The sequence below is a fragment of the Cyprinodon variegatus genome, unplaced genomic scaffold (genome assembly GCF_000732505.1).
Source record: "Cyprinodon variegatus isolate N-32 unplaced genomic scaffold, C_variegatus-1.0 Scaffold151, whole genome shotgun sequence".
NCBI lineage: Eukaryota > Metazoa > Chordata > Actinopteri > Cyprinodontiformes > Cyprinodontidae > Cyprinodon > Cyprinodon variegatus.
In genome coordinates, this window is record NW_015150604.1 from 133,437 (window position 1) to 154,127 (window position 20,691).

Sequence of the window (20,691 nt, forward strand, 5' to 3'; positions counted from 1 at the left end):
AGCCTTCCAGATGGTCTGTCCCCAGAGAGTGAACAATATTTGGATGCTGAGCAGTGCCTTTCCATGACTTATGTTAGAAAAAAGGTTTGAACATTTGTTACTCTGATAGATTTGGATAGAGCAACAAATGGAGAAAGGAATGCCAATGCATATGATTTTGTTCTGTTGCAATAAAAGGCATGTCTTTTATCAAAACGCTCATAAATATCTCTGCATAATGCACCATCTTTCCCAATCCAACAAAAATATCTATGTACCACATTCGGCCATATTACAGATGTAGGAAGAAGAAGAAGGAAATTCCAACTTTGGACAAAGCTATCGCAGGAAAAGTGAAACTGATTTGTTCCTCACAATCCAGCCAAACATATTATTTTTACGAGCAGTTTATAGAATGTTCCTGTAGATGAATGTTTAATGGATGCGATTAACGTTAAGCCTGGGTTGATATTACCAGAAAAAAAAAAAAAAATTGTTGTTTCCTGCCACAAATGGATGCATGATTGTTTCTGAACTGACAGATGTACTCTAACCGCCCATGAAGATAAACATTTCTCCAAGTTTGCATGTTGACTTTGTTGTCCTAGTTCCAAGCTCTAACTGTGAGTGATTCATTTATTTCATTTGTCCAAACAAGAGCAAGTCCCCGGACGCTCGTAAAAAGCCAACTTTCACTGTAATTACGAGCTCTTTATTGAGGCATCCTATAAAGCAGCGTGACGCTTTTGTTTTGTGGTCAGACAAGGAGGAGTGCTGCACACAAGTACAAGCTGGCGTCATAGTGTAAATACAGATCAAAGCTTAACAAAATACCTATCTTTGTACTTAAATAAAAAAATCAAAAGCTGGGATTTTAATTGTTTTTCTAATATGTGCCGTTGCCAGGAAAGATAGCAACTCCAATCGGATATGCCTGTTCAAGGTACTGGCATTAAATATACTTTAGAGTTGCTTTGAAAAGAGCACACCTCCACGATAAGCTTACGTGGAGGTGTGGTTTAAAGCTGATTGGCTGTGTCGCAGGTGGATGAAGGAAAGCAATGAGTTTCTTCATTTAAACTTCCACCTAGGCTCCATAAGTATTTCCTTGTGGTTTGCAAAAAAAGATTTTAGAGCTAATAGTCATGTGTGACATAAACACAGCGACTTTTTCACAGCACCCCCTGTTTAAAAGTACTTCCAGCGGCCCTCAGTAGTTCTAACTGTAAGGATCGCTTTTATACATGTTGATTTGGAAAAGTGTTTCTTCATGAATGTTCTACTTTATAGTCTTTTATTTGTTATTTTTTTTATGTATCTAAATCTTAAGAATACTGAACTTAAACATCCAATCTGTCTGTCTATATCATTTCTACACAATAATTCAGAAGTGATCCTATTCCTCTGCATTTGTAATTTTGTTACCCTTATTTTAATATTTTTTTTCAAGGACTAATTTTTAATTTGTACTTTTACTTGAGTAAAAAAATGTTGAATTAGTGCTACTCCTAGTTCAGGGCATGTGTGGGTTCTCTACCTATGTTTGCTGCTGAGAAAACTGGAACACAATATTTAAGGTACTCTGGTGAGCCCTGTTTGCCTGTAATTCTTCACAGTGGTGAAATGACAGCCATGTAAAACAACACTTTGTTTTTGCTTGGTGAGGGGAAGTCTGTCCTCTTACACTGCAAAAACAATCTAGAAATAGGTAAAAATGTCTTAAATTAAGTGTATTCACCCTTAATTTGAGTAGGTAAATGAGATAGTTTGCCCATAGAATGGGTCATTTTACTCTTAAATAAAAATAATTAGATAATATGCACTTAAAATAAGACAATGCAATTGCGTTGTCTAATGTTAAGTGTAAATTGTCTTGTTCTATTGGCAAAATGTCTCTTTTACCTCCTCAATTTATGAACAAATGCACTTATTTTAAGATTTTTTTGCAGTGTAGTCTAATCTATTTTTTCTCCAAAATTAGTGTAATCTATTTTTTCTCCAAAAATCACTCCAAAAAAAAAAAGAAAAAAGAATTAAACCTAAAAGCCTACTTTTCAATAAGATTGATGACTATGATACATTTCAACGACAGGGCTATCACATTGCTTCAGCTTCTGTTACGTTTGTAGAAATGGACCGTGTCGTAACACGACTCCTAATAAAAATATGTTTGACCTTCTTTATTCTAAAAGAAATGGATACTTGACACTGATAAAACGTCTGAGATCAGCTGTTTTCAAAATCCAGTCATGACAGGTTTTATATTAAACTGCTTCCAAATGTGGCTCTCATTACAAATTATGATGCTGTAATTTTAGACCTGTATTACAAAACAGAGGCAGCCCAGCTGCTGTATTATCCCATGAGGGTTAAATGAAATGGTACAAATATCTCCAATCACCAGATGTAAACATAGATGTTTTGTTCAAAGCAGGATTTCTGTTTGATCTTTCAGCAGATGAGAGCTTGTAATCCAAGCCAACACTTGAATACATTCAGTTACTTAAAGATCAAGCGAGGTTTAACTTTCAGTCTGGTTCCACTTTCACTCTTTTACTGTTTCATTTGATGCATTTGTAAAGCTTTTAAAGGAGGTTGCGGACTGAAATATGGGGATTTTCTCTCCCTCATACGTTTTAGTTTGTGACAACAAATGAAAGCTCTGTGACCATAATTGTACTTGATGATATACATTAGTGCATATCTTTTTTTTTTTTTTTGATAGCAAAAGAATAAAAATTCAGGTGTTTGTAATAGAACCCTACACCATGACCTGAATATTTTTGATTTTTCCCATTTGTGCTATCCTCATCCAGATTCATTCCTGGTCCCTGGCAGGCCTGCAGCAAAACGTGCGGGGCTGGGACCCAACACAGGACAGTCAAATGCCAGGTGTTGCTGTCCTTCTCCCAGACTGTTGCTGACCTGCCTGACGATGAGTGTGATGGGGAAAAACCTGCTTCGATCCAGTCCTGTTATAGCCAATCCTGCTCGGAGGGGCTTGGCCATGGGAATGAAAATAAAGAAGAGAGGGAGCCTCAGAGAGGGGGGGACCAACTTGACTGGGAGTATGAGGGGTTTACGGAGTGCTCGGAAACTTGTGGAGGAGGTAGGAATCTTAAGTTATTAAGCGATAGGGAAGTAGAAAGCGGAAAATAAAAAAATAAACGTCAGAAAGCTTTAACCAGTGGTTACCCAAGGTAATGGAATCAAATTGAATGTTTAAGAATAATTAAGATAAATCTTAATAGGTCACCTTTGTTTGTTAAGCAGCTTTTACAGAAAAAAAAAACATCTGTATTTCATGACTATCTAGTCACTGATAGAAAGATGAAATGAAACCATTCAACAGGAAGTCTATTTACACAGGAAGGCTTTTAGCTGCTTTTTAAAGATTGCTGTAGAGGAAGTCTATTCCACAGCCTTCATGCCTCCTTTCCAACAGCATATGCAAAGAGAAATTCATTCATTAAATTCGTCTGCAAAGAGGCTTGTTTCAGCATTTTCTTTTGCAGTGGTTTTGCCTTTTTTATTGTGCAAATATTTAAAGCAATACGTATCAACTTCAAGCTCAGGCATTGTAGGAAGATATTATAATTAAATGCTTTAGGCCTACTCCAAATTGTGAACCAACCCATTTCTACTGTCTTAAGATCGTAAAAACTCCATTAGGGTCTCTATAGTGGCACAGTTTATTTTAGTGAAACCTTAAATTACACAGTATTAGGAAGTAAATGACTCAAACCGTACCAATATTGCCTTTGAGAAAGAAAACACCACATTTGACCCTTAAGGCCATAAGACCCCTGTGTTCACACCAGCAATAAAAGCTGTCCCAGACCAAAGCAGTTTCCCTAAACATCCTGCCAACACAAACTGAGGTTAACTTTTATCTCCCTCATGTGCACTGCCAGAGTTGTCACACATTTATTTCTTCACAAGGACATTTGCCAGTGTCTTTGTGGATATGAGTGTATCATGTACACACTCCCCAAAACTCAAGTAGCTCCCATTGGAGGATGATTACAGGCTAGTATCATATGTCAAAAACACACCCTTTGAGCTGTGCTTCTGTGGACCATCACACCGCTGTGGCATTTAAAGTGCCTCCTTTATTGTAGACCCCTATACGTGTGTTTCAATACTTTTAATGTGATCTTAAATTACTCTTTTAAAGTTGAGTCATGTCATTGTGTATTTATAGGATACAGAGGCGTAGCCAGAAATTTTTTATAAGGGTGGCCAGGCAATAACCAATATATACTGAGGGGTGGCCAAAAGCGGATCGGCACCAAAACCTCTGGGTCTATCTACACTGTTCCAACAGGAACAAGCACAACGTCCATATTTCTAAATAAAGACAAACTATAGTTTCCTACAGCCTTTGCTGACAAACAGACACATATATTTAAACATCAGTATAGATCAAAGTTATATTGGATAAAATTCTTTCATGTTTGAGTTCTGGAGTGAACATCTTTTCATTACTTACCTACTTTTATCAAAATCGTTCTGCATTAAATAATATTTACAAGTACTTATATCTACATAAATTGATAATTTAATAGGTTTTTATTAAAATAGTGATTTACAGTATCTATGATTTCACTGAAGACTCTTAGATGACTTACAGAGTCACATCATTTTCTCTTTATGGCATTTAACACAAAATCTAGTTCTGAAAGAGCATGAATTCTGTGCTAATCATCTCTAATGTTGGTATATTGATGTGCATAATTAACCAAAGTGTTTTTGTTGTCAAGTATTTCTTAATATATATAAATTTAAATTGTTTTGAATATTCTACTTGAGAGAAAAAATTGGTAGGGAAGGCCACAGGGGTGACCAATGATTGGCTAAGGGTGGCCATGGCCCATCTAGCTCTGCCCCTGATGGAGTATCTACACAATCCCTAGGTTTTGCCCCTATTTTATTTTGTCTGACTTTATTTTAAGACATACTTGCTGCTCCATATACAGTCAAAATTGAAAAAAAAAATCACCCTTTTTTAGTTCCAGGGTTTAGCATATATTAGTCCTTTTGGTTTTAGCTAGGTCTTGAATTAGATAAAAGCATTGTCCCCATCCCCAACATCATTTGAATTCAGTTTATCTACATAGCGCAAATTCACAACACATGTCATCTCAAGGCACTTTACAGTTCAACCAGATCATACAGTCAAATTGATTCAAAGTATTCTATCTATGGAAAACCAGTTGATTGCATCGACTCATTGACTCGGATGCAATCCCTCACACTAAGCATGCTTGTAGTGACAGTGGAGAGGAAAAACTCCCTTTTTAGCATGAATGTGAGTGTGATGGATCCTCCTTGCATTCACGCCCATGACATACAAACTTCCTAGGAGACATGATGCTGAATCTGCTGCGACTGCAAACCCTCTTTGTTTCGTTTTTTTTTTTCTTTTTATTTATTTATTTATTTTTTTGTGGGCGGTAAACAGCAGCCAGGTTAATACCACAATAAAAAAAAAAAAACTTTATGCAGGCCGGGCTCCTACAGGCTCACTGCTGCCCCCCTCAGGACACTGCCGTGCGTTATGCATAAGTTAGGCTGTCGTTGCACAGAAGTTCTAGGCTTGTTATGCATACCCTATGTTTACACTCAAAATTGAAAAAATATATAGAAAGTTCAGCATAAGCGAGTGTTTTAGAAGATTATGGGATGTCAGGCATGCACTGGCTAAATCGTCAAAGTGTGACATGGGCTAAGAATGATGTTAATTTTAAATTGGTTTGATGTTATACATTCATGAATTATGTAAGAGTGAGTAACTTATACCCTCACAAACCTCATTAATAATAAATAAGTACCTTTCCTCCTCCCTTCTCATCTTTAAATATCCTGCCAGTACTCTGTGATTGCGTGACAGTTGATAGTTTGGTGTAAAGGTAGAGAGATTAACTTAACAAATGCTAGAACTTCTACTGAGCTAAGAAGAAAAAAAAAATCACCAGGTCATGTGCAATCAGAGTGAGGCAGCGTAACAGAGGAAGAGAATGAGTTTTAGCATGGTGCATGCCAGTGTACACTAAATAATTTAATTTTAAGGCAAGCAAAAGACAGATTTCATTGGCATGATAAGAAATTTAAAAAAATGCTTATATGCTCATCTTTATTTGTTTTGTATTTTGTTGTCAATGTGCAGGTGTGCAGGAAGCAATGATTATTTGCCTGAACAAACAGAGCAGGGAAGCCGCAGATCAAACCCTGTGTGCGAGCTCTCGGCGTCCCCCTCCACTCCTCCTGGAGTGTAACACTCACCCCTGCCCACCAAGGTACAGTAAAACTACCTGAATCAGACATGTTGGTCACTACCACCAAGAGTTTTTTGTTCTGACTTGTGAATGTTGAATTAGAATAATAAAAGCAATAAAACGCAAAATGAAAATGGGTCTTTTAGGGAAGAGGAGGTTTTGCTGAAACTAAGAAAAAATATACATTAGTAAAAAAAAATATGGAAGGAAATGTGCTCATTAAAAGCTTGTAAGGAGAATGTTCTTCCAAAATGTACAATAGATGGATCATATGTGGTTTTTAGCTTTACCATGTCAAACACATGCCAATATTTAAAGCTAAAATTAGAAAAAAGACAACTACATTTTAAAAAGTTAATCTTTGGGGAAAATGTTTAATTGTTTCAGACTGATTGAAAGTCAGATGAGTCAATTAAAAACGTGGGTCTAAGTGATTCTGAGGGAGATTGACAGAGATGGATGATTATATCACTTCTGGCCGGAAGTTAAAGCCCTCTGGAATACGGTTAGAATCTGACACACAAAGATCCAATGTCAGTGGTTTAGCAACATACCCGTAAGATATTAAAACCGTCCTCAGAAGACCTTTCTGGATTTCTGTCAATTTTGCTGATGTAGAAATCTGGAAGACTTTAGCAGTTACAGTAAATGTTCATTTTCTGTAGTCAGGTTAAGTTACGCTGCAATACATCCAGCTGAAAGTATCAAGGGGAGGCTTCTACTGGGTCTGAGACTGTCAAAGGCTTGAACAAGCAAATACTCTTTGATTAGCTCCATAAATAAAACAAGAGTTGACCAATGTATTGCATGTGCAATGAAGAACTGAAAAACAAATTGAGTGTTTAACAATATTACACATGTTTTTGTTTTTTTTTGAGCAAGTTTGAAATTACATATTTTTAATTTTTTTGAATGTGATCGAAATTTGTTCTTCAAAAAAATTAGATTGACTAAATTATTGAGCAGCAAAGGAAAAGGTATTTTAACATATCAAAATTTTGGCTAAGCAGTAAGTGGATTCTGTGAAACGCCAAATATTTCAAGTTAACACCGTGCACATTGTCAATTCTCTACCACTTTCACTCTTGTCCAAAAACCCAGAGGCTTTCAGACTGACCTTGCATGTTTTTCCAAGCTTTTAGATTTGTTTTCATGCAGAACAAATGCTGCATTGGACCTGTTTCTTTTGGCCCTTTTCTCCCTCCCTTAGGCTTTCTTACTCTCACATAATAAGCTACACTCTTTGGATAGTGTTCTCTCCAAGGCAAAACAGCCATTAGATTTAGTTTGTACGGGTCCATGTACAAATCTCCTTCCCCCTTCAATCCTGGATTCTAGATAAACAAAGCATCTTAAAATTTTACATAATCTGTCTAACCAAAGCTAAGGTTGCTGCAGTGAAGGATGGAGCTAAAACCATGTTGCTGGATTACATTCTCAGATTGGAGTAAAGATATAAAGTTGAAAGTAAACCCTGTATATCATTTGTTGCATAATAGCTTTTTAGATATAATTTAATACAATGAGAAATTCTAAGCATTTTGCTATGCTTAACTAATATTTCATAATTTTTTTATTGATCTGCATATTGGTAAGATTGTAAAAACTTTCTTAAGGTAAAAAAAAATAAAAATAAATTAAGTTTACTTTCCCACAGACAGCAACAATACATTTCAGTAATGTAATAACTAAACAAAGGTTTCAGTGTTGAATTTTTTACTCTGGGTTTAACTTCTCCAATTGCTGCGGTTTGCAAGCAGGACTCAATCAAAGGTGGCCCCTAAGCCAGAAATAACTACGAAATAGCCTCTTTTCCCCTCCATAATAAAATATCATAAACCATTTTAATTCCAGCTATGTATTACATTACTAAGCTCAGAATTGAAAATGCGAAGAATTTTAAATGCTGATCTAAACTTGGTGAAATAAAGTCCATAGCACTCCATTATTGTTGTCTACTGGCTTTAAAGGTATAGATATGATTTTTGTGGGATTTTCAAAATAAAAGGTTTAGGCGAATATATATGAAATCTATAGAATAATATATGTTTTATTTGTTTTTAAACTATACCTTTATTTAAAAGATTATCTTACAGTTTAAAACAAAGTTCAGGTTTTACACTCACCTAAAATGTTTTATCACATAAAGTCCTCAGTGTTACTTTATAGGGCAGTAGAGAATGATCGTTCACAAATACAATAAAGGTGTGATTTAAGGTCAGTGCTTTAGTAGCATTAATAGTTTTTATTTAAACCTACAAATAGGCACAAATCAGAATGTGGCCTCTATCTGACTTCATTTCAAACTTTTTGTGGTCCGAACTAACCTGCATGCGCATAAAAACACTAGTGTCGTCACACGCAGCACAATAGCATTTTAAAGGATGTTTATAGGAAATTTAATAATACAGACTATGTCCCTCATCCATATGACCCTTTCAATTAGGTCTGAATAAAGTCTCTATTTATGAGCTCTAATCTCTTGCTGTCTCTATTATGAAGTACTATTCGAGCAAACATTCCTTTTTCTAACTGCTACCATTTCCTGTTCGGTGGCACTAAGGTGCGACAAAGGCAATGAAAAGTAATGTAAAATAGATTTTAATGCATCTTGTTCTTTCCGAGTGATTGAAATTCCAAGTAATGAGATATGAGTCCGATATTGGACCACTTGTGAATGTGAGAGTGTGACTAGAAAAAGTCAGATATGAGGCAGATCAGAGCGTTCCCACTTCCTTTAAACAGCCTGACCTGATCATCTGACCCCTGAAAAAGATCAGATTTGGGCCGCATTTGTCTGCAGTGGGAACAGGGGTTATTGCTGGAAGTGCAGTCTGAAAATCTCTTCCTTTGAAATGTGGAAGTCACTTTTAGGTCAAGAGTTTAAAGTCAACCCTAGACAGTATTTAGCCAGTTTACCACAAGAACTAGTTCCAAGTTCAGTTCTTACTGTATCATAGAAACGCAATTAATCTATGTTTTAGGTCACCTTAAACAGCCTTAACTAAGTTATATTTTCTAGTATGAAATATTTATCATTCATTTATCACCATTAAATCATTTTTTTCAATGAAAAACAGTCAAAATTAAGCTCTTGTGCCGGAGAAAGATGCCTTCAGATTATGTTCCCAGTGCAAAAAACAAAACCAAAAGGCATTAACTTTAAATTTCTACAAAAAGTTTGCAATAATGAGCCTTTAAGGGCCTATTCTAATGGATATCCTCCTGACAGGTGGGAAACGGGGGAATGGAGCTCATGTTCTGCCACTTGTGGTGTTGGTCTGATGACACGAACTGTAACATGCATCCATCGGCCCTCTTCAGAAAGCAACTACTCTGCAGTTTTGAAAGATGAATTGTGTCAGAAGCCCAAACCAAGTCTTTTCCAGGCCTGTAACCGATTTGACTGCCCTCCTACATGGGATACACAAGATTGGAGCCAGGTAAAGAATACTGTGTTTTGTATTTGCTATCACAGATACCTAATGCAAATCTGAAAACTAGACTAGAACCTTAACGTTCTTTCTCTGCAGTGCTCCCAGACTTGTGGTGGGGGATTTCAGAAAAGGAAGGTGTTTTGCAAGCAGAGAATGGCAGATGGCAGTATCCTTGAACTTCCTGACACCTTTTGTCCATCCAGGACTCTTTTAAGTGAGCGACCCTGTGGAAAGCATGACTGCCCACCCCAATGGGTTACTGGTGAATGGTCTCAGGTAGCTAATCCTTTACCTCTAGTATTTATTTATATATTTATTTATTTGCTATTTCACTTGTCGAAGTAATAATTTAGCTACTACTTCTAACATGCATACTAATTTTTTAATCTAGTGTTCAGTAACTTGTGGACATGGCATTCAGTCTCTGCAAGCTGTCTGCAGGAGGCAGAGAGAGAATGGGCTATATGAAATGATTAACTCAACACACTGTTTAATGACGGCCCGTCCCATCAGATTCCGCTCATGCTTTCTGAAGCACTGTGAAGGTAAGAAACACCTCTTTGTTTTTGTTATTTTCATGTTGTTTGCACTGCAAAGAAAGTTAAACTTGAAAGATGTATTAGAAAAAAAATCTAAAGAACTGTGTAAATATAAGAGAGCAGCCTTGGGGTAGAAATAAGATTTACCTATGACACAACAGAGTTACTGATGATGCTTTTTACATCTCAGATTCCACTGAGAATGATGGCACCATACTTGCCCAGAGGAAGGTCTACATTCAGTGGAGGAAGTCCAAACGGGTGCAGCTGGCTGTTGGTGGTTATGCATATCTCATGCCCTGGACAACATTAATCATTCACTGTCCAACGTTCAACATTCGAAAGGGTCACATTCAGTGGTTGAAAGAAGGGAAACCCCTAGTAAACCATCCTCGGTATTCCATAAAATCCCAAGGGTTCCTGAGGATTCATCAAGTTCATCCAACTGACGCCGGGATCTACACATGCACTGCAGGCTCTGCACGAGAAAATTTTGTCCTTCACATCCTTGGCAACAAGAAAAAACTTGCCGTTCCAGAGTCCTGGCTGGTTGAAAGTGGGCAACAAAAGACCAGGCATCCAGATACAACCTCAACCACAGGAACACTTCAGGAGCTACCCATACCCCTGAACAAATATGACAACCTGGTGGAACATTTGATTGAGGTAAAAGGTTATTACCACAATAAAAAATACCTTACTGAAAAACCTTACCCTAGTGAGAAAAACAAATTGACTCTGGAGGGTGAAAGGACAAAATTAGAAACTTCAGTCCCAGCTGTGCTTGTTACTGATAGCACCAAGCTAGATGAGATCATGCAGGATCTCTCTGTAGGCTTTAGAGGACACCAAGGGGAACATTTACTCATACAGTTCCTCCTCGAACTTGCTATGGCACAAGGAAGCTCTAATGACTCTACTATTGACACACCAGATGGCACAGAATCTTTTACAAATGGACCGGTCCTTAAAAAACCAAACCTCAAGATCCACACTTCAAGGGCTTGGAGTCCAGCTCCTAAAAATGGCACTGAAGCATATCTCTCTGAAGTTATTGTTAATGTTGGGGCACCAGTTTTCCTGCAGAAACCAGTTAGTTCTCTGGAACTAAGGTGCCAAAATATCAGAGATCCTCGAACTTCTCTTATGTGGACGAAAAATGGAAATCCTTTGCACCTTGATGAAAGGTACTGTATAAACAATCCTACGCTTAGGGTTTATTTTAACCAAGTTGCACATCAGCAGGTATTTTATCTTTTTTCTTTTCAGAGTTAACCTTTTAGCTTCTGGCTCACTGAGAATCCAGTCTCCAGGTAAAGAAGACGAAGGTCTGTACACATGTACGTTTAAAAATCGTCAGCGAAGTACATCTCTGTCATCATGGCTGCGGATTACAAGTAAAGTCCTTATTCTGTTTTTTTATATTATTTAATGCACAACACATTCATCTAACAAAAAAATATTTCGTGTTGTATACTCATTGTTGCTGCTAGGCATGAGAAATATCAGTTTACAAAAATATATTCACTGCTTTAATGTTGATATTGTACAGAAAGACTTTTTTAGCCTTTATTTATGTGCCACTTAAGATTCAATAATTTTTTGGACAAAACCATCTGTCCATCCATCCATCCGTCCGTCCAGTCGGCCATCCATCCATCTATCCATCCCTTTTCATTCTTTCATTTCTTTCTGTTCTGGCCTGAACTGTCTGATGAAAGGTTTCTCTCTTTCATAATTTTATAACCTGGTTAAATGAATTACTCATCTCTTTTGAAAATAACATGTTAATAAGATAGCAACAGGTCAGTTGAATTACATTGGTTATAATAGTATATTTTATGAAAATTATGTCACTCCATCCTTAAGACCGTATGTGATTCATTGTTGTTGCTTTTGCAGCTTCCTAATTTTTGCCCGATCTCTTCTACTTTTACAGCAAACATTTATTTGAACATTATAGGTTGATTTGAAACTGACCATAACATTAGGTAATCAGTCTGGAAATGTGGGGAGTCCTAATTTTAGAAATACACAGGAAACCTGTCTGAAGATATTTGATAAATTTCCTTTAGACTTCAGCTGCTTTTTCACTTAAATTCTGTCTAGTACGATCTCCGAAAGGTCCCTTCCCAACACAATCAAACCCTTGTGCTGGTACAGTATCAAAAGCAATCATTCTAACCTTGCTTTAAACAGTTTTGGAATCCAAGAAAGCAAATAATAAGGGTCAGTATTGGCTTAATGTCAGGTCAGGTTTGTCCTCATCTAGTTTAATGTAGTCCAGTTTATAGTTATGCTTGTTGTTCTTTTGTGGTTCAGGCATAAAGGTTCTGGGAAAGTGTTCTTCCAGCTGAGAGAGGCTCAGACACAAGAGCGACCACAGACGCGCACGATCCCTGAGCTTTCACTTAACATCTGGCTGAGTCAGTGATGGGGAATGTCCGGTTTCACGTCAGAATTTGGGTCGCCTCTGAACTGCACAGCCCTTTGTCTTTTGAAAAGTGAGATCAGTCAGAAAATTACTGAATCCTCATCAAAGCTCTGCCACTGAGGATTTCCTGCCTCCGCCGAACTCTTCCTCCCCATGCGGCAGCAATTACAGATTCCAGGCAATGTATCAAACAAGATCATCTCAACATATCCCATCCAGCTAATCTAAATGGAAGGGATAAAGAGGTTTAAAAGTGCTTAAAAATGGCCCAACCTTATTTTCCTTATATTTACTTCAAATTCTATTAAAGACAGTGTAATAGGGTGTTAAGGAGCTTTAAAAAAAAAGGACAAGGGTAGGGAAAAAGAAAAGTGGATGCTAGGAGAATTTTGTTTTAAGCTCTTGGAAAATCTCATTTCACACTTGAAAAGCTAAATTTGTATGAAGACAATTTAAAGTTTGATCACTTCCAATTAAAAAAAGTAGCAAACCTGAGACTCAAACAAAATGTTCCCTGAAGTCAATCTTAATCTATTTTAACTGTTCATCCAGGTAGTAATGGAGGAAGCTGCTTCCATGGTAACAGCACTGACCAAGCTTGTGTTGAAAAGACAAACAGCAGCCAGTCAGCTGAGCTTTGCAGAGGACAATCCTGCCCCCTCAGGTCTGTGAAGGTTACTGCATGTTTTTGGAGTTGGTGTCAGTTTAAGTCCCCAATTCAGTTTAGTAGTCTTTGGAGAATGTAAATAAATGTGGCTTAATAGCAGTTACTTCAGTTTAATACTTTAAGATGAAGCGATGATATCACACATATGCTCTTTGAGGAAATCTGTTAAGTTTGGGTTAAAACAACTTCACAATACAAAGAATTTTATTAGATTTTTTTCACTATATTTAAAACAGTCCATATAAAATAACATCAGTTTAGTCTATACTAAATTAGGTAGTTTCAGATTGGCTCAGGATATTTTATTCCAGTTCAATCCAATTTAATCCACTTTACATTAATACATTTCTTTACAATTCCGATAAACCTATATAAAATCTAATTGAACCTATTCACTTGTATTTAAAGGATTTTACCTAATTTCTAATCAGTTTAGTTTAATTCAATGTGGTGTATTTCAGTGCAGTTCAGTTTTATTCATTCCAAACCAGTTCTGTTCACTTTACTTGTTCTAAATTGTCCTTCCTAGCTGGGTTAGATGGCAAGCGGATGCATGGTCACCATGCTCAGCCTCTTGTGGAGGGGGATCCCAGTCTAGAACTGTTCGCTGCATGATGGGTCCCGAAGGCGATTTAAGGGAGGTACAAAGCAGGCACTGCCTTGGGAAAGGAAAGAAACCATCTACTACCAGGTTATGCAAGATTTTGCCCTGTGCCAGATGGGTCACGGGCTTTTGGGGGCTGGTGAGTGTTCTTATATATCCCAACTTTTTTGTTTTTGTTTCATTATTTGGCGAGAAACTGGTCGAACTTTCAATTTTGAATGCTTTAGTGTCGTGGCCGGTGTGTGGGTCCCAGTTTGGCAAAGCAGCATCGGCACATTCAGTGCAAAGACACAAATGGTACCAAAGTTTCCTACAGAATGTGCCATGGTCTCAGGAGGTAAACAGAATATTAATTAAAAGCCAACATTGTTTAAAGATATGTAATTAATGTAAATTAACAATTAAACATATAACTGTGATCAGAAAAATGTATTTTTTTGTCCTATCTCTTGCTGTAGGCCCAGCTCTGTTCAGAATTGCTCCACAGATGCCTGCTCCCTTTATTGGCATGTTGGGCCATGGAAGCAGTGCACAGCAACCTGCGGCCGACACGGTTTCCAGTCGCGTCAGGTGACCTGCAGACATCGTGGAACGGGCAGGGCAGCACGAGCACATCACTGCATGTGGACCCCTCGGCCCTCTGGCTGGCAGCGCTGCAATATGCCATCTTGTGGCAGAGGTGAGATTCTTAACTTTAGGCTACTACTGTATTTAATTGATGTCATTTATGAAAGTATATTCATTTTAGTATAACTATCTAAAGATGTAATTAATATTGGATAATGGCTTAATAATAAGCCAATATCCAACAAATGTGGGCATTGTCAAATGTAAATATGCTATAATGAATAGCAGTGAGGGATGTAAAACTGTACCATGAGTACCCCTCTCAGTCAAAAGTGTTGATGATTGTCCAAAAGTGGAATGTAAAATAACTGATTAAAAAAAAAAGTATTTTACATCTTTTTTTTAAGCATATAATTCTAAGGCACAGGTTTGGACTTGGAGATTTTTTTCAGGCCAGGACTCCGTCATGTAACCAGGCTAACCCCTGACATGACTGACATGACTGATTTATTAGGTAGTAAAATAAAATATCTGTTTTGCTCTCTGAGGAACTAACTGAAAAATTAAACAAGCTTTTATCAACCAAAAAGTAAGTTTTTATTATTATTTTATTATTATGAATTCACCTCTACCTTTGACACACATCCAAACCAAGCAGAGGAAGAGACAGAAAATAAAGAACAGTCTGGGATCAGGCTGTAACTCCCTTATAATCACATTTAAGCTTGATAATTTGGGGGAAAAATCCAGAGCAAAAATTATAATCAGACTGACAAATGAGTTTTACTTTATTTTCATCAAAACACCCGAGCTGCTTTGATGAGCTCCGATAGCTCAGTGTGAAAAGCAGCTGATCCCAGACTGTTCTCTACATCCAGTCTGTTCCTCTTCTTGGTTTTTATATGTGTCACAGCTGAAGGTGAACTCAAAGAAAAACTTACTTTTTGTTTGAAAAAATCTTGTTTCATTTTTCAATTGATTCCTCACAGAGCAAAACACATCAGAGCCCTATTTTATTTTACTACCTAAGAAATAAAACATTTTCATATACCCCTTGCAATGCACTCATGGTACGCATAGCCCCGGTTAGGAATCACTGATGTAATGTACACAACCCATATCCTTTGCAGTTTCACGCAGGGCACCATCACCTTCACCTATCACCATCAGGACACCTTTCCTTCCTACAAAAAATCTAAACCCCAATTTAGCTCCTTCAAGAGCAGGTAATGTTGTCCAATACATCTGAAATGAGTCCTTTATCTGATCATCATTCAACTAATAAAGTATTATTTAAAGACAGACTTACATTGGCCCCATCCCACCTCTTTACCCCAGAAGCAAACCACAGGAACAACAATAATCATTCAGACTGAACCAAACTTTATCTTTTCTTTCTAAACCAAGCCGATAAAGGGATACAGGAATGAGGGCTGAGGCTCTTACCATACAATGCATTCAAAGATAGATCAAATATCTTTGAATCATGAACCCATTAGACTTTTGTATTTTGGGTATACTCCTACAAGTGCTGTCCATTTACTCATATGATATCAGTAAAACAAATTATTGCATATTAGTAAATAGGTTGTGCCTAATCTAGGTGTACTGTGGCTTCTGCTCTGCCCGGTTACAGAAAGTTTGTTCCATATATCACTTAATCCATTTATCAAACCCAGTCCTGGCTCTACAGTATTTGCTGCATTAACTATTCTGACATTTAATAGAGATTAAATAAAACAAACAGACCTTTAATAGTATGAGGATAAATAACCTAGATTTTAATGTAGAAGCATACATGTCTTTTAAGTGTAAGAAACTTTGTAATTTGATTCTGATTCTCTTTTTATTTTGAATAATTTACATGCCCATAGATGCCATTCCATTATAAAGCTATTTCAGTGGATTTTATATCAAAACAATTCTTGAAAAGCATCATTCTGATGGTGAAGAAAGAGAGTGTTTTTCAAATATTTGTTTTGGTCATTTTAAGGGAAGTCTTATCTGACTCAATATCTCTGAATCGATATCCGTGGAACTACTTAAACCTTTGTAGGTTTTGAATTTTTATATTTTGGCATTTATAGTTATATCTTTATATTTATAGTATCTTAGAACCATCATTTTTGGGAGTTTGTAATTAACAAATGAATTAAATTAATTTAAAAAAATGACTCAGTTAGATGTTATGTTTTTGTCATTATTTATTAGTCTTTGTTAGCATCGACTTAAATATGTTGGTTTTCTGGTATCAACCAATTTTTAAACCATTGTCAACTTTTTGGGTATCAGAACACTTAAAGGCATTTTCCAGATGTGCAAAGTTGGCCTCTTTCATCCATTTCAAAGGCATCTTCTTCCTGTTGGAAGATCAAACTGTGTCCAACTTTTAGCTTTTTAGTTGCTGATTTGATTTAAGTAGAAGTTATTTCATCAACTTTGCAGACATTACACTGGTGACATATGTCTTAGGCATACTACTGCCCTTATAAATAGAACATATAGCCTATATAATAGAAATAGGTAATAGAAATACCTTCTTCTTTGTATTTTCTGATGGGACAACATTCATATAGGGACCACATATGGCAACCCATGTAGATTCTCTAAGGAGAAGTGAATTAACCTAAAAGTCATGGTTTTAGACTGTGGGAGGAAGCTGGAGTACCCAGAGAGAACCCTCGCATTAACAGGGGGAACATCCAGCAAACTCCATGCAGAAAGATAACGGGTCATGAATTGAACCCGGAACCACTGCCCCACTGTAAAGCCCTTGGAATATTCATTCAAACTAGAATGTGTCTATTTGGTGCTTATGCTTCTTTTTGGTTTGGTTTTCTGTAGGTACATGTTAACACTTTATTTGTTCTGTATTGGGACCCTGGTCTTCTACTTTCCAATTCATAACAGTTTGCAGTTTCTAGGACATTCTGAACATCCCTTGTACTCCAAGTAAAATGAGGAAGACAGTCTGGGCCAAATGATGGGAACTTGAACCCAGTTCCTCCTGGATAATGATTTCAAATGCACATCAATACAAAGGTCTTTTGAGTTTAGTTATTTCTCATACAGTACATGTTTTTTTCTTAGTTCCCTTGTTACCACTCTTTTTTTTTTTTGTTTGTTTGTTTTTTTCTATATGTGACACTAGTAACCGTTTCTCAGCTCCACATAATACCATTTCCCAGACAGCTGTTATGCACATTTTGTTCTGTTGTTGTTTTGCAATTTCTTTGTTCCTTAAATAAATCACTCTTATTGTGATTTAGCCTGTCTTATGTTTGTGCTCAGGTTCTCCTCAAGAACAAACCCTGAAAATCTGCTCTTGAAATGGATAATACAGGCTAATAACATGCTTATGGAACGGCTCCTGTTTTATCAGTACTGGAATTAGAACAAAAATATAAATAAAGAAGTATTTTCTATTCCTTAATTATTTTATATATTTTCCTTATTGTCATGCTTAAACCTTTCAGATCATGAAACAATTTTGATATTGCACAAATATAATCTTTGTAAACATGAAATGTAGTGTATAAATAATGATTTTATTCATTTATCGTGAAGAAAGCTATCCAAACAAGCTATTCTGAATGTGCACCTAATCAAGTCAGTTCTCTGCTCTATCTTTATGAATTGAATAACGATGAATCATGCTTGTATCATGCTGTATTTTCCAGCAGAGGCGTGCCGTGACAGCACGAGGTACTGCGAGTTGGTCCGTCAGCTGGAGCTCTGCCCAATGCCCCAGTTCAAGAGCCGCTGCTGCCACTCCTGCATGAAAACCTGAGGAACGTGGAGTGTTGGACAAGTCGCATGAAAAGCTTGGACGGGTCGTAGGATGTTTTCAGCAGGAACCGGACACCAACAACTGTCTTTTCTATGGTCTGTGTCAGATGAAAGCACCAAAGTAGAGGGAGGATATTTTTCCCTCATGCCCACAGTGGGTATGATCATCCCTCCTTGAGGATGTCATGTGTTTGAAAGTGATCTTATGAAAGAGAGGAGGCCTGTATTGATGGCTTCAGTTTCAATTCTTCCTTTTTTGTGCCTTTATAAATAAGATTTTTTTTCCAAGTTGTGCAAACCTGAGATGAGTTACCATACCACTGTGAATAATGCAAACAGGAGATGAGAGCATTGTCTCTGAAAGGGGAACTCAGACTATTCTAATGCACTGACTAATGACCCACCCGCCACGTAAATTAACATTTTAGAGCCTCTTTTAAATGCACCAAAGACATATGACGGATATGCGCCTGATTTCATAGCAAGGAACAACACTTTTCTTTCTAAAGATATCTATAGTTAACGGTTCTGATATTTTTTTTATTGCCAATAATCATCAGTAAACATATGGACTTGTAAAAAACAGGTGGAATAATTCTGTTTGTGTTCCTATTTATGGGGTTTATAGCCTTTTTTACTCATTTGGAGAAAACTGAAAGAAAATGTGGCTTTTAACAATAAGGCACAGAAGCTAATGGTTTTAGCCTTCCTGTAAATTAATTATAGTCCTTTCTATTTTGTTTGGTTACCATCTGTTTGCAGGATTGCAGGTGTTTTCACCACAAATCAAGTAAAATAGAAATGAAATGATGCAAAGAGATCCCCTGGGGAAGTTTGCACTAAGGATATGTATGTGACTGAAACAAGCAACGTTTGAAAAAAAAAAAAAAAAACATATTTTGCACTAATAACTTATCAAAGTCCTTGTTTAAAACATGGTTTGCTGAGTACTTCTCTTTATTTCTTTCCTAAAATAACATTATGTATGAATTAATTTGTAAATATTTCATGCAAAGTTGTCATGTGTCCGTTTAAACCACTAACACATTGCTCTTGTAAACAGAATTTCCAGTGCCCCCATTTATATTGGGTACCATGGAAAATTCTTTTAATCCAGCATCCTATTCTCAACTGTCTTTTAAATGGCTCAAAGAAAATTTGAGCCATTTAATTTGGGTGTTTTTATTCAGTTGGGAGAAAAAAATCTCAAGAAATAGTTTTTAACAAAGTTACCTATATGGTAAATGGTAGTATCAACAATTCCTATTAAAGAAATATTCTCGATTTTTGTTTTGCTTTAATTTCCTCTTTATTATTAATTTCTTCTGGCACTTTTTTAAAGTAATACATTATCTGTGTCCCTGAGTTAAAAAATGGCACAAAACGGAGGCATTATTTTATTAGGCATGATTGAAAATGGAAATGGTAGGAAGTCTCGCCATTCAAGTAAGGCAAATGTATGTTTGTCCTATTAAATCATTAAATACCTACAAAAAACAAAATGAAAAAACAAATAATTACTGCCAAAAATATACTAATATTATTAACCAGAGAATTGTCAAAATGAATTTAAAGTAACTGGTAATTCACTCTATTACCAGAGATACAAATGTTTTAAGTCCAAGCTTTATGTGCCAGCAATACCGTGGATCTAACTGTACAGCCAGGGGCCACAGTGGATTAGTTCTGATTAAAGCACAATGATGTGTTAGGATCAAGAGAAAAATATGGTCTTAAGCCTAGACTTGATATGAAAACCAATGCAGTTTTTTTTTAGCAATGATGACAGAATGGTTCAAAGTCCAGACCTAAATCCAACTGAGAATCTGCAGCATGACTTAAAAACTCAGGTTAATAGGTAACCATTTTGAGACATGGCAGGAACAGTTTCATTTAATGCAAATGAAATAAACGTTTAATTCATTGCATGCCTTTTTATAAACTTGTTTAACAGGAGCATCAATTAATTAGGATGGAACCCTTCGTCATAAAGATGAGATCACCCTGTCTAATCCCTAAAAAAATACCTGACATTTGTTTTCCCTTTAAAACTCCTAATCAAGTTTCTCTTTCAGTTCATGGATATTTGAAAACGTCATACCTACATGTTAGCAATGTGAAGTTTTTGCTGGGTATTGCCAAGGGGAACTAGTAGTAGTTGTTTAATAGTTAATCATAGTCACAAAATATATGTAGTGCTTGATAAGCAGGGTTTGCACTTTTAGTTTTTGTGGATTAACAATGATTAGTCATCTGCGGTTGCTCAGCAGTGACAGCTGGGTCTTTGTATGAGGTGTGTATATTTTAATGTATCAAGAGAAAAATGTCACTAAATGTCCATGGTCTTAAGTTTTGTATATATATATATATATATATATATATATATATATATATACA

The 20,691-nt window shown here is 36.5% G+C and overlaps 1 protein-coding gene across 3 annotated transcripts in view; it reads left to right on the top strand.

Annotated features, from left to right (window-relative positions):
• Positions 1–19,422, top strand: part of adamtsl1 (ADAMTS like 1) — a 132,013-nt gene extending 112,591 nt beyond the window's left edge. For 2 of the 3 annotated variants that reach the window (XM_015377322.1, XM_015377325.1), the window contains 12 exons: positions 2,796–3,088; positions 6,149–6,278; positions 9,490–9,700; positions 9,791–9,970; positions 10,086–10,239; positions 10,424–11,420; positions 11,503–11,630; positions 13,220–13,331; positions 13,864–14,077; positions 14,166–14,275; positions 14,397–14,617; positions 18,186–19,422. In XM_015377322.1, coding sequence (XP_015232808.1) covers positions 2,796–3,088; positions 6,149–6,278; positions 9,490–9,700; positions 9,791–9,970; positions 10,086–10,239; positions 10,424–11,420; positions 11,503–11,630; positions 13,220–13,331; positions 13,864–14,077; positions 14,166–14,275; positions 14,397–14,617; positions 18,186–18,295 — 2,860 coding nt within the window. In that variant the 3' untranslated portion in view covers positions 18,296–19,422. The remainder of the gene's footprint in view (positions 1–2,795; positions 3,089–6,148; positions 6,279–9,489; positions 9,701–9,790; positions 9,971–10,085; positions 10,240–10,423; positions 11,421–11,502; positions 11,631–13,219; positions 13,332–13,863; positions 14,078–14,165; positions 14,276–14,396; positions 14,618–18,185) is intronic. The other variant, XM_015377323.1, reaches the window with a different exon arrangement.
• Positions 19,423–20,691: the final 1,269 nt, after the last annotated feature.